This window comes from Phalacrocorax aristotelis, chromosome 17, assembly GCF_949628215.1.
Source record: "Phalacrocorax aristotelis chromosome 17, bGulAri2.1, whole genome shotgun sequence".
Classification (NCBI taxonomy): Eukaryota; Metazoa; Chordata; class Aves; order Suliformes; family Phalacrocoracidae; genus Phalacrocorax; species Phalacrocorax aristotelis.
The window spans coordinates 1,868,230-1,880,290 of record NC_134292.1 but is presented as its reverse complement, the minus strand read 5'-3'; the positions used below and the strand labels follow the sequence as shown (position 1 = coordinate 1,880,290).

The 12,061-nt window shown below is 58.6% G+C and overlaps 2 protein-coding genes across 3 annotated transcripts; both read right to left on the bottom strand.

Annotated features, from left to right (window-relative positions):
• Positions 1 to 725: 725 nt before the first annotated feature.
• Positions 726 to 1,620, bottom strand: HDHD3 (haloacid dehalogenase like hydrolase domain containing 3). Its single transcript, XM_075112422.1, has one exon. It carries the CDS (start codon positions 1,618 to 1,620, stop codon positions 904 to 906), a length of 717 nt encoding a protein of 238 aa, XP_074968523.1. The 3' UTR covers positions 726 to 903.
• Positions 1,621 to 2,173: 553 nt separating this feature from the next.
• On the bottom strand, positions 2,174 to 10,618 carry ALAD (aminolevulinate dehydratase). Of its 2 annotated transcripts, XM_075112420.1 has the most exons (12): positions 10,548 to 10,618; positions 6,952 to 7,098; positions 6,743 to 6,793; positions 6,121 to 6,217; positions 5,480 to 5,615; positions 4,930 to 5,013; positions 4,579 to 4,667; positions 4,226 to 4,281; positions 3,426 to 3,513; positions 2,850 to 2,936; positions 2,405 to 2,534; positions 2,174 to 2,309 (listed from the first exon to the last, which is right to left on the bottom strand). In XM_075112420.1, the coding sequence occupies exons 2-12, from the start codon at positions 7,062 to 7,064 to the stop codon at positions 2,230 to 2,232; spliced, it is 1,011 nt and encodes a 336-aa protein (XP_074968521.1). In that variant the 5' UTR covers positions 7,065 to 7,098; positions 10,548 to 10,618; the 3' UTR covers positions 2,174 to 2,229. The 2 variants fall into 2 exon arrangements, with proteins under 2 accessions (XP_074968521.1, XP_074968520.1); XM_075112419.1 differs by lacking the exon at positions 10,548 to 10,618 and having other exon boundaries at positions 6,743 to 7,851.
• Between the last annotated feature and the right edge of the window lie 1,443 nt (positions 10,619 to 12,061).

The following is a 12,061-nucleotide window of genomic DNA, read 5'->3' as shown; positions in this document are numbered from 1 at the left end:
GCACATTTTTGGGAGGAGCCACCCTATGCCTGAGCAGGGACAGTGTGGGGGGCTGTCACCTGTGGGCGACCTACAGCAGGGTAGGGGCATCCCTGAGGGGCTGCAGCCCATGGAGGAGCCCATGTCAGAGCAGAGGAGTAAGAAGCAAGGAGCGGCACAAAGAAACCTAACCTGAGCTGCTCCTTGCCTCGTCTCAGGGAGTGAGGGGCTTGAGTGTAACGTGGTGAAAACATGGGGAGCTGATGTTAGGCAGGGAGGAAGGAGAGGTGTTGGACTGAAGCTGAGCCAGGAAGGAGGGCAGGAAAGGTGTTTCCCTGTTTAAAATTTGTCATCTTTATTTCTCAATACCCAAATCAGTAAAATGCCCAACTCCAGACTGTTTTGCCCATACCAGGAGGCCCACAACTGCCTCCTGCCACTGCTGTCAGGAAGAGGGGGATGCTGGTGAGGTGGCAAAACTGGGATACACTGAGGCGTTCGTGGGTCTTTTGGGTGCTCTGCGTGAGCAGCCCTTCCCAGGGACAGGACCAACTCCAGCTCTGCTGATGCTTGAGCCCCCTCTGGGGTGGCTAAGAAGGGAGAAACCTCACTGCCTGCCTCTGTCCCTCCTGCCAGAACAAGCCTTCTGGACTGCAGCCTTGACCCAGTCCCCAGCTCCATCAGGGGAAGACACAACCACTGACCCTCTTTCAGAGTGTTTCTAGAGCTATGAAAGACAGCAGCAATGCTGAGCATCAGATACGTTTTATTGCAGTAACACCCCTCCCGCTCCACAGGCTGTACTGCTCCCTGCGCTCAGAAGCGCTCGCTGCTTTTCCCTGCTCAATCAGCAGCAAGAAATCCTATGCCAGGACCGGTTGGTTCATGGCTCAGCAGCTGCACTGGTCCTCCTCCGAAACACTGCTACCCCTTCTCAATAAGAGCCAGGAGGTGGCTGAGAGTGGGCAGGACGTGCTCAGGGGGCACCTCCGGCTCCTCGCCCTGCCCGGCAGTGCGGAGCAGAAAACTGTGCATGCCCACAGCTTGGGCTGCCCTGTAATCCCGGGTGTAGTCGTCCCCAACGTGAGCCGCCTGCTCCGGGGGCACCCCACCAAGGCGCAGTGCTTTCTTGAAGATCCTCCCATCTGGCTTGGCAAAGCCTGCATCCTCGGAGGTGAGGACGAATTCAAAGTGGTGTCGCAGGTTGCACTGGGAGAGGACATTTTCCAGCCGGTTATCGAAGTTGGAGACCACCCCCATGCGGAAGCCGCGCTGGCAGCACTGGCGCAGGGTCTCAGCAGCCCCCGGCAGCACCTCCCAGTTGTGGGCGCTGCAGAAGTCGCGATAGAGGTTTTCTGCCATCAGTGTTAGAACTCCATCTTCGTGCACACCTGAGAGTCTGAAGGTCTGCTTCACCACATCGCCCCACCACTGTTGCGAGCTCAGCCCCTGGCCCCGGCCGTAGTTGGGGAAGCGCCGGCTCTGGGCTCCATACGCCTCCCGGAAAGAGTGACTGAGAGCTTCAGGCCGCAGCTGGAGTCCGTGAGCCCGGGCCTCGGCCGCGTAGCTCTCCCCAACCGGCTGCCGCAGCCGCAGCAGCGTGTCCTTCACGTCCCAAGTTAGTAAGCGGAGCCTAAGCATGGCTTCAGTAAAGCTCAGGACTAAGGGAAACCTAAAACAGGGAGGTGAGAGCCAGATGCTCTGCTAAAAGCAAGGCGGTGCTGAGCCTGGCTCACGCCGGTCGTGTCAGAGGGGTGTGGGCGCTGGCCCTTTGTCCGTCTCACACCCACTGGTGTCAGTGGCCCCCGTGGGGGGCTCAGGCTCCATCTGGGGGCTGCATTGAGATACGGCAGGGGAGGGAAGGCCCTGCCCCGAGTCCCAGGGCAGGGCAGCTGCCCCCACCGTGGGTGCTGCAGCGAGGCCCTGCGTGGGGCTGCTGGGGGTGGGGTGGGTGGGGGGCACCCGGGCTGTACCCACAGTGCGCGGGGGCCGGGTGCACGGGCCGCCCCCGGGGCGGCGGGCGTGGGCGTAACGTAGGGTAACGCGGCACGTTAGGCGTGGGTGAGTGGGGCCCGCGCGGGTCACACGGGGGCTGGGGGGATGGTCCGGGGCTCACCGGGTTCCCGGCGCACGGGGCCGTGCGCCGGCGGGGCGCGGGGCACGCAAGGTCCCTCTCGCACCCACCTGCCCGCTCCCGGAAGCCCTGCCCCGGAAGTACTGGAGGCCCCGCCCCGGAAGTACCAGGGGCCCTCAGGCCCGTCCTGCCGCCGCCTCCTCCTTCAGCCACCGCAGCAGCTGCGGCGTGAAGTAGGTGATGATGGCGTCGGCCCCTGCGGAGAGACGAGACGCTAGAGCCGCCCCGGGGCGCGGGGACAGGGGACACGGGGTCGGGAAGAGGAGCAGGCCTCGGGGCCGCCCGCCTCACCTGCGCGCCTGAAGGCTGTCACCGCCTCCCTGACGGCGGCCTCCAGGCCGAAGGCCCCGGCCTGCGCCCCATGCCACAGCATGGCGAACTCCCCCGAGACGTGGTACACGGCCAGCGGGTGGGTGGGGTGCTGGGGGAGCGACGGGGAGGGGGGGTTAGCTGGGGGACACCCCTCCCGGTGCCCTGCATCTCCACATGCACCCCGCTGTGTCCAGGACGAGCAGGGAGGCCCCGGAGGTGCTCTGGTGCCCACCTTGGCCTGTCAAACCAAGTCACATCCCCTCCCTCCAGTTTGGATATCTGAATTGTCCATCCCATGTGAAACCAGCAGTTGTGTCCCCTCCCGTGTGGATATCCAAATTGTCCATCCCAGTCACGCACCTCTCCTCCCCCCTCCTCCTCCAGGGACTCCCTGTGCCTTCACTGGCGTGCAGAAAGAGCTTACGCGAGTCTTGACGTCCCTCACAAGGTCCAGGTAGGGCATCCCTGGCTTCACCATCAGCATGTCCGCTCCCTCACGCACGTCCCGGTCCTGCAAGGGGAACACACGCATGACCCCAGCATCTCAGGGTAGAATAATATTTTCCAGCAAGTCCACAGTTGGTTTTCCCCAGAGGTTTTGACCTGGCGGCTGGTTTTCTGAGGAGGGATGACAGAAGGGTCTAGTGGGCTCCTAAGGGCCACGCGAGCCCAGAGGTGGGCTGTGACGCGGGAGAGCTGATGCTCCCCTCGCCAGACGCACAGTGCCTAGGGAAAGCCTGCAGCTGCATGTCCCTGGACCTGACACCCCACGTCACAGGAGGGTACAGGGTCACCAACTCCACAGCTCCCAACACATGGCCCTCATGCCCATGCCGGGGACCCGCTTCCTCCCTCTCTCTCTCAGTTGAGAGGCAAAAGCCTTAGCCATTTTGGCTGGTGTGCCTCCTACCACCTTCTGCCTCCAACAGCCCTGGGCTTGCTCTCCCCAAACCCATGAGCCTTGGTGCTGCCCTGGGCAGCCTGACCCCGGCTCACTCACCACGGCACGTATCGCTAGGCCCCTGGCACCTGGGGGCAGCTGGTAGCATCGCCTGTCTCCGAAGGCAGGTTTGGAGAGTGCAGCATCCCTGGTGACGGGCAAGACAGAGGGCAGGGTATGAGGACCAGCGCAGAAACCTGTGCTGCTCACCTCGTCCAGCTTCAGAAACGTGAGGACAGACTAAGACAAGTGCCTGAGCTATCGGGGCCTGGAAAGGGGGGGCTCTCCTGACCCACCTCAGCACCCCAGGATTGCTCTGGGAGGTCCAACGGGCCCAGACTGGCCCTGGAGCTGTGCTTCAACACCCGCTGCCCTCCCCATGCCCATAGGCTGGGGTAAAATCATGTCAGATGTCTTCCTTTTGCTCTTTTCCGAGGCAGGTCCCTCAGGGATGCACCATCAAGGTCAGGCCTTTCTCAGACGAGGTCTCTTAGATGAGCTGAGCTTGTCCCTAAAGCCATCCTTTGGGGCAACAGCAGCTCCTGTGACTCCCCCTCCTCACTGCTCCTGGCAGCTGCAGAGGCAGCTTCCTCTCTGCCTGCCTTGCCACCAGCACCCAGGATGAGCAGGTGAAGGGATCACCCAAGGTTATCTTCCCACCAGCCAGCCTCTCCTGGGCAAGGTATGCTTGTCTCCCTTTTGCACTGGGAAGTAGGAGGAGAGTGCTCTAAAGTGACCAGCATGGCCCCACCTGTGGCCCAGGCTCTGGCCGAGCCCTGCTCCCAAATAACTATCAGGGACACACCTCCCGGCCAGCCTGGTGCCAGCTGGGGACAATCCTGGCTGAGGGACAGACCCACCTGAAGGGACCATAGAAGCACGAGGCAAACTTGGCGCTGTAGCTCATCACTGAGACCTGCCGAGGAGAGCAGAGCTGTGAGGGCCAGAAGCTCAGTGCTGCATCCCTGTGCTGGAGCAGTAGCAATTCCCTCCCATGGCTGTTTTATACTCTGCCCCATGTCCTCCTTTTCCTGCCAGAGGCCTGGCGCCTTGCTGTCCCTGTGTCCAGCCAAGGACATTCCCTTCCCGTGTGCCTGCAGCACATCCTGGGCAAGGTGGAGGTTTGCTTCCTCCACCGCTTGCCCAGGACCTGTTGCGGTGTGCCTCCCCATGGATGTTGTTGCTGCCTTTGGCACACAGATCCTGAGCTCACCTTGTTGCCCAAGTCATTGGAGATCAATGCCGCCTTCATGGCTGCGATGCGCCCGTCCATCATATCTGAGGGGGCAACGATGTGGCAGCCTGCAGGGAAAGAGCAGACACGCCAAGAAGTGCTTGAGGCTGTGCCCCTGCCTGCAGGGGGTGACCCCAGGGCCAAGGGGCCCCAGGTGCCTGGCAGCTCTGCCAGGGCCAGCACACGGAGGGCAGGGGGAGCCTCCCCCGGCTTGGAGCAAAAGCACTCCCAGTTGGAGCTAGGGCCAGTTTGCTTTTGGGCCTGCAGAAAGCAAGAGGGGGTGAGTCTGCAAGGGTCAAACTCAGGTAGTGCTGCCAGGAGACTCCTCACCTGCTTTGGCATAGGCCAGTGCCACTTCTGCCAGCCGCTGGCAGCTGATCTCATTCTGGATGGTGCCGTCTTCACGCAGGATGCCTAGGAGACAAACCTGGAGTTAGGTGAGGGGGTAGACGGCCAGTTGCCTCAACCCCTAGGGTGGGAGCATGGCTCTCGCTACACAGATGCTCAGAGCAATGGCAGGAAACACGTTAAGGGAGCTGGATAAGGACCAGAAAACCAACAACGCAGTCCTCAAAGGACTGGACACAACACGTGGGTGCTCCCGGGAAGGGAAGACAGATGGGGTACACAGAGGGGTGCTCAGACAGACTCAAATGATCAGGAATTGGGTGCCTTAACCACCTGCGCCTCCCACCCTGCTCTGAAAATCTAGAAGTCTCTCAGGCTCAACTGCACCAGTACTGGGGAGCCATGTCTTGGGGCAGAAGCTGGCCAGGCCCCACCAGCACCCAGAGCTCAGCAGAAAATAGCAACCCCCAGAGACTCCCAGTCCCGGGAAGGTGGCCAAGGAGCAGCCCGTGACCCCAGGCTGTGCACTCACCGCAGTGCCCGTGGGAGGTGTAGGGGCACAAGCAGACATCACAGGCTATGAGCAGCTCTGGGAAGGTGGAGTGGATCTTTCTGATTGCCTGGATGGCAGGTGTGTCCTCTGCATCAGCAGCAGAGCCCCTTTCATCCTGTGGGAAGAGAAATGCTTCAGCCCGCAGAGCTGAGGGTGTCCCACCAACTCCTGCATGGCAGCAGTTCTGCCCAAGAAATGTTTTCTGAACCATGAGACCATGTAATGGAGCGTGACCACCAGTATGGAAGAGGGTGACAGAGTAGTGCCTCTGAGCAGTGAGTGCAGGTCTTGGGGCCACCTGCAACAGCTCCCAGCGCAAGGCTGTGTCATGGGAAGTCATAGGGGAGATTCTCTCTCAAGTCATCCACCCTGCTTTCTGCAGCACAGAGCTCCCTGTTCTCCTCTGCCCTATGGGGATGCACCGCTTGGTCAAAGGGACAGAGGACACCCAGAGTCACCAGGAATATTTCGGGTGTTGCTACAGTCCCCCATCCCTGTCCTGCTCTGTGGAGGGGGGCGCAGGCACACCCAGAGCCCCTGAACTGCTCCTGTTTGATCAGGAGACCCCCCTGGCCCCGTACTGCTCTCCCACACCCCCTGCCACTACCACGCACACGTACCTTGTGGACCTTGCTGGGCACCCCGAAGATGAGCACACACTTCAGACCATCTTCAACGAGGGGACGCAGCATCCCCTCCAGCTTGTTGACTCCATACCTGACAAGAGGAAAGTGAAGGGGGCTGCCAGGCACCCAGACCTGCTCTGTGACTTGGATGCTGGTCTGCAAGTGATCCACAAGCACTCATGCCAAGCAGCAGCTGGAGGTACAGGGGATGTGTTGCCTGAACATTGGGAAGAACAATCCAGGACCTTATGTCTGGGGCCACAGCAGCGTTATCTACCCAGCATGGACACTCTTTGCCCTGAAAGGACCATGCCCTGCCCTTGGGTCCCTTATCTCAGCTTCCTGGTTGCAGATGCAGCAATGTGTTCTGAGACATCGTGAGACCCTGGCACTATCCCTGCCAGTACTGGTACTTTCCCAGCATCCCCAATATGATTCCCTCCACTTCCATGATGGGCAAATACTCCTGCCCTGCCCGATGCTGCGTGATCCCCATGACAGGGACCACAGCAGGTTGGAAGCATCACCCTTGGCCCACGCTCATCTCAGGCTGTACATCAACCCTGCTTGGGCACAGCAGCAAGTGGCAGGCAGCTCGGAGGGGCTGGGTTCTTACCTGGCTTGTCCAGGGAGGCTGGGGATCGGCTCCACTGCATCAGGGCTGTCACTGCAGGAGGTGGATGAGACAGAGACGTGAGGACTTGGCATGAGAAGGAAGCCGCCACCCCAGGCTTCTCCACAGGGAATCTTTTGGGGAGTCTGAACCCTAAGCCAGTCAACCTGAGCTCGGTCCATCCCTAACCCAGAGAGCCAGAGCTCACTCACGTGACAAAAATGGGGTAGATGAGGTTGGAGGCATCAAAGGTGGTTGCTGTACACTGCCAGGAGCGTAGCACAGGGTGGAAGTAGCCGCTGTGAAGAAGGGAGTCTGCCTGCATCTTGGGCGTTCACTAGGAGGCCTGTGGAAGGAGACTGAAACAGCAAAAGAAACCGTCAGGCTGGTTAGCGGCGGTGTCCTGGTAAGCCACGGCTACCGGTGCATGCGAGGAGGGGGCTGAGGTCCAGGCAGCCACCGCGGGACCGTCCCTGTCCTGCTCCAGGCATATATGGGGAACGTGAGCTGCAGCCCAGCCAGCTTCAGCCCTGTTCTCCCGGGGGCTGCCCCGGCCGGGTGGCTGTTGCAGGACCCCCCATCGGCAGTCACAGCACTTCCCCTAAACAGGGATGATGCCAACTCCTCTCCAGCAAGCAAGCCAATTCTCTGTGAAACCACCAATTTACAGCCACCAGTGTCCTCCCGCAGCAGAACCACGTTCACACAGTTCAACACTACCACCCTCGTCAGGCTCCGTCTGTTTTAGCTTGCAGAGATGTAACAACAGTTTTCTAATGCCGGGATGGTCACGGCTGAATTTGTTTCAGTTTTACTTAACACTGTATAATTGTGTGATAGAGCTTTTGTATACGGAGTAGTAAAAAGCTGCTCTGTGTAGCACAAAGTATTTGTGGCCAAAGTGTAAAGGTGCAGTTACAGAGAGTACGCGTATGGATGAGAGAGGGCTGCAGGACCATCCTGGAGACACCAGGGCTTCAAACCCTACCGTCACACAACTCCAGTGGCCACTTACTGCTGGATAAAAAAAACTTGGGAGTTCAGCAAAAACGATTTCAGGGGTAACAAAGAGCAATTACTCAATATAAATAAATCAAGCGTTAGCTATGCTATTGTTGAAACTTTTTCTGTAGCAGTATCTTCTTCTTCTGCAGCAATTAGATCTAGTAATAATTCTGTGATTAGACCATTGAGATTTAAATTTCCACTAGCACCAAATTCTCACCAACATGTGGTTGGTGGGAGCGTGACGGAGGGGGCCAGGGGAAGGCGGCTGCCCCAGGATGAGGCATTTGGCTGCAGCACAGAAGAGAGCAGCTGTTATGGCTGGAGCCACTACATGAACAAGACTGTACAGGGCGGCTTCAAGGACTTCTGCTGGCTGTGCACACAGGGCCGCTCCCCACAAACGCCCCACACAGAGGGGCCAGGGGTGCCCTGACAAACAAATGTCAAGGTCCCTACCAGAGACTACTGATTTTATTTTGAGAGCTGAAACTGAAGGGAGGTGGCTGGGAGGAGAGCTGGAGATGGGCTTCTGAAAGAGCAAGCGGGACACCTCTGCTGGCCACCTGGGCAGGGCAGGGCTTCCCACAGGAGACAGAGTGACATGAGGGTGGGACCTGTCTCGGGGAGCTGCCCCACAGTCCCCTGTCCCGTCCCAGGAGGGATTCCCCACCAATAAACCTTGCTGCCCCCGGCTCTCTGGAGAGCAGACACAGCCCACTTGGCATCCCAGGACACCGTCTGGGGCAGAAAGTTTTACACCAGCACCCGTGACAGCAGTCAGCAATGGAGCTGGGCAGGAGATGGCTCCACTTTTCTGGAAAACTTTTAATTTGAGGTGCTCACCTATTGTACACACACACAAGACCCTTCAGATATTCTAATGCTAAGCCAAATTGTCAGGCCACCCCTGTGCACAGGGCAGTTGAAACACAGGGGCATCATGTTCAGTCCAGAGCTTGAACCAAGCCTCGTACCCCTAGCAATCATCTCTGCTTAGGGATGGGGGAAAGGCACCTCTCAATTACTTACAGGCTTATGTGTATAAAAACACTGTCTGAAAAAATTGGCTGGTGCTTGCGGGGGTTGCAGACCAGCTGACAGGCATGCTGGTGGTGTCATGACATCACTTGGCAAGTAATTTTTAGCCCTGGAAAGCTGCTGCTCCAGTCCGTATTTGCAGGGAAGGGGACAGCCCTCGGGTGACTGGAGTCGGCAGCCCCAGTGCAGTGGCTGGGCTGCTCAGGCCACGCTCCAGGCAGGCAGCCATGGAGAACAAAGGGCTCAGTGAATAAAACCCACCTCAAGAATCCAAAAAATGCTTTAAACAGTTAATCCCACAGGAAGAAGGGGACAGGGTGGGACCAGAGGCACCTGACTCTGTAGGGGACAGATAGAGGCCACAGCTCCAGGGAAGGAGGAGATGGGCACCAGGCAGAATTGCAGAGCGGAGATAAGAGCCGGGACGGGTGGGCCCCAGTGGAGCACCCGTCTGCTGCGAGGCCCGGGGAGCAGGGGCCCTCCTTACAGCCCCATGTGCAAGAGGAGCTGCTGCCAGCTCCCCTTGCCTGCTCAGGGCTCCTGGTCGGACGGGGGCACTGGGGTGGTACAGCCGCAAAGCCACCGCACGCCCCACAGCTGCCCGACAGCCGGGGAGGGATAGCAGGGATGCAGAGCAAGGACTGCGAGGGCGCCGTGATAAGGGGACGTTGCACCACACATGTTATGCCCTAGAACGGGACTGAGTCTCTCGAGATCCCCTTAGGGCTCCCAGCAGAGCACATGCACCTCTTTGAAATTAAATGCCCAAATCTGTATTTGTAAAGCAATTTGCCTCACATGCACCAGGGCATCGATAAGGACAAGCGTAAGAGCCCTGCGGCTCCCTCCCAAGCAAACAGCTCCACAGCAGAGCGGTTCCACCTGCGCTCCTCCGTGCTGGGGCTGCTGGAGGACCAGCCCAAACCCGCAGCACCCAAACCTGCGCCTTCGCCCCGGCGGGCCCACTGCAGCAACCCTGGTGCCCCACTGTATTCGAGGAAAGAAGCAGCCGCAAAATGAGAGAACCATGACCATGCCACCCTCCTGTTTGCAGTAGCACAAACGAACCAAACTTAGCGGACTGGTTGAAGCCAGACCCGACGCACGCCGACGGTGAGCTGCCAGGGTCTGCTCCAGCTGCTGATGGCTGTCTGTCGCTACTGAGACACGAGGCAGCTGTTTTCCAGCATTTTGGGATACAGAAATGCACACGGCCTCATCCTTTGCTGGAGAACTATTTACCTGATGTCTTAGAGACATGAAAGCTCCCAAAATCCCAGGTGGGAGTGGGGATGGACTAGGAAAGCAGAGCTCCCCAGACAGACAATGGACCTGCAGCTTAATTAACAGTCACTAACAAAGGTCAAGGCATTAATGAAGATTTCCTCCTCCAGGTGGAAATCTGGAAATGGGGATGCCCGGGGGGGATCTATAATGCCGCCACAGATGAGCGGGGGCTCAGGGCCGACGCCAACCTGCACCGCTGCACGCTGCTCGATGCTTCCCCCACGTTTGCCACGTTACCCACAGTAACCCTGGGGTTACCGAGCAAAAATCGCGCTGCCCTTGCTGTGGGTCACCGCGGGCCGCCGGCGGTGCCCGCACCCGGCGGTGCCTCCTTGCCCGGCAGGGCCCTGGCCCCGGCGCCGTCCCGATCTCCGGGCAGCTCTGCAAGAGGCCGGGATCGGGGGACCGGAGCCCGAAGCCGGGGCGGTCTCCCTGGCCCCGGTGCCCGGGCCCCGGCCCCGGCCCCAGCACTCACCCACCGCCGCGTCCCGCTCCGGCCCTGCGACTCCCCGCGGAGCTCTCGCGATTTGCATAATCCCGCCCCCGATTAGCGTGGGCACGCCCCTCCGCGGGAAGATGGCGGGAAGTCTCGCGCGGCAGAGCGCGGGAAAGGGCGGGAGGAGGAGTAGGGTTTTGGGGTGCTGCAGGGGGACCTACAGCCAGGTTTTGGGGTGCTGGGGGGTCTGAAGCAGCGCTCTGGGGGGCAGGAGCAGGTCTGGGGGTGCTGTAGGGGCATGGAGCCAGGTTTTAGGGTGCTGTAGGGGGACCTGGAGCCTTGCTTTAGGGTGCTGCATGGGCCTGCCAGGCCAAGGGAGGTGGGAGCCACGCTGCAGGCCTGCAGCACGCATGCAGGACACAGTATTGTGTCCATCTCATCAGCACTCAGGGGATGCATGGCTTGGGTTTATTGCGCGGTAACATCACCCCCTTGGCCCGCCGTAATGCAAAAAACCCAGAGCCTGTGTCTTCGCTGTCCCCCCAGCCCAGTGCCTCTCCCTGGAGCAAGGGCAAGCCGAAGGCTCCTTCCACCTGGGATACAAACACCAGCACCCAAACCTCACTTCTCCAATAACTGGAAGTCTAGTTCTTTTGGATCTCCACGCTTCCCTTGCTCCTCTCGCACAAAGGCCGGGTTGCAGCAGCCTTTGTCCTCCCTTCACTCTCAGCTGCTCCATAAGCAATTTCAAGGCGAGTTTGCTCCTGCCTTCACTGCACCCTCAGATGCGCACTTATGCAACCACAACCAGCTCATTTTATCACTGACAGAAATAAGAGACTCCATTTCTATAAAAAATTCTGGCTTTTATTTAGATATTGTTCCCTTCCAGAACACGCACCCCAGATATGTACCAGAAGAGGAAAAAAGAAGAAAAAAAGGAGGAAAAGGAGCTGGAAGGCAGGTCTTTTTGTTATTGGAGATCTTGGGAAGACACTGTCAACAGTCTTCATCTGTTACTGCCTGTACGCCAGTAGAAGGTAGACGGCAGAAAGTCTTTGATTCAGTTCTTTTCAGGAGCTGGGCTTCTGTGTGTGAAGACCCCTTGTGCCAAGAGCGCATAAAGGCAGGTTTGCTCTTGCGGGTACCTCTGTTTCAGTTTTTTGGTAAGAAGGACATACTATTCGTCACAAGTGCTATCTTAAAACTGGATGTCAGCAAAACTTGTGGGTTTTACTTAAACGTACCTAAAACTTTCCTCAAGTTTCCTTCACTAGACCTCGGTTAAGTTCAAATATTAGGTTTATTAGTCTTGAAAAAGGTCAAATAATAAAGCTGCTTCCCCCTCACCACCCCCCCAAAAGGAGCTTATTCCAATACTTTCTCAGAGAAGAAAGAGGCATCAAACTTAAGAACTAAAGTATAAAAGAACCAACCTGTAGGAGTACTGGGAATGCAGCTTGTTTCAACCCATCTTTCTTGAAGGAGATATTTCAAAAACCGCAGGCCGAGGCCGGCCTTCCTAGGCGGGAACGCCCTGCCCTCCCGGAGCC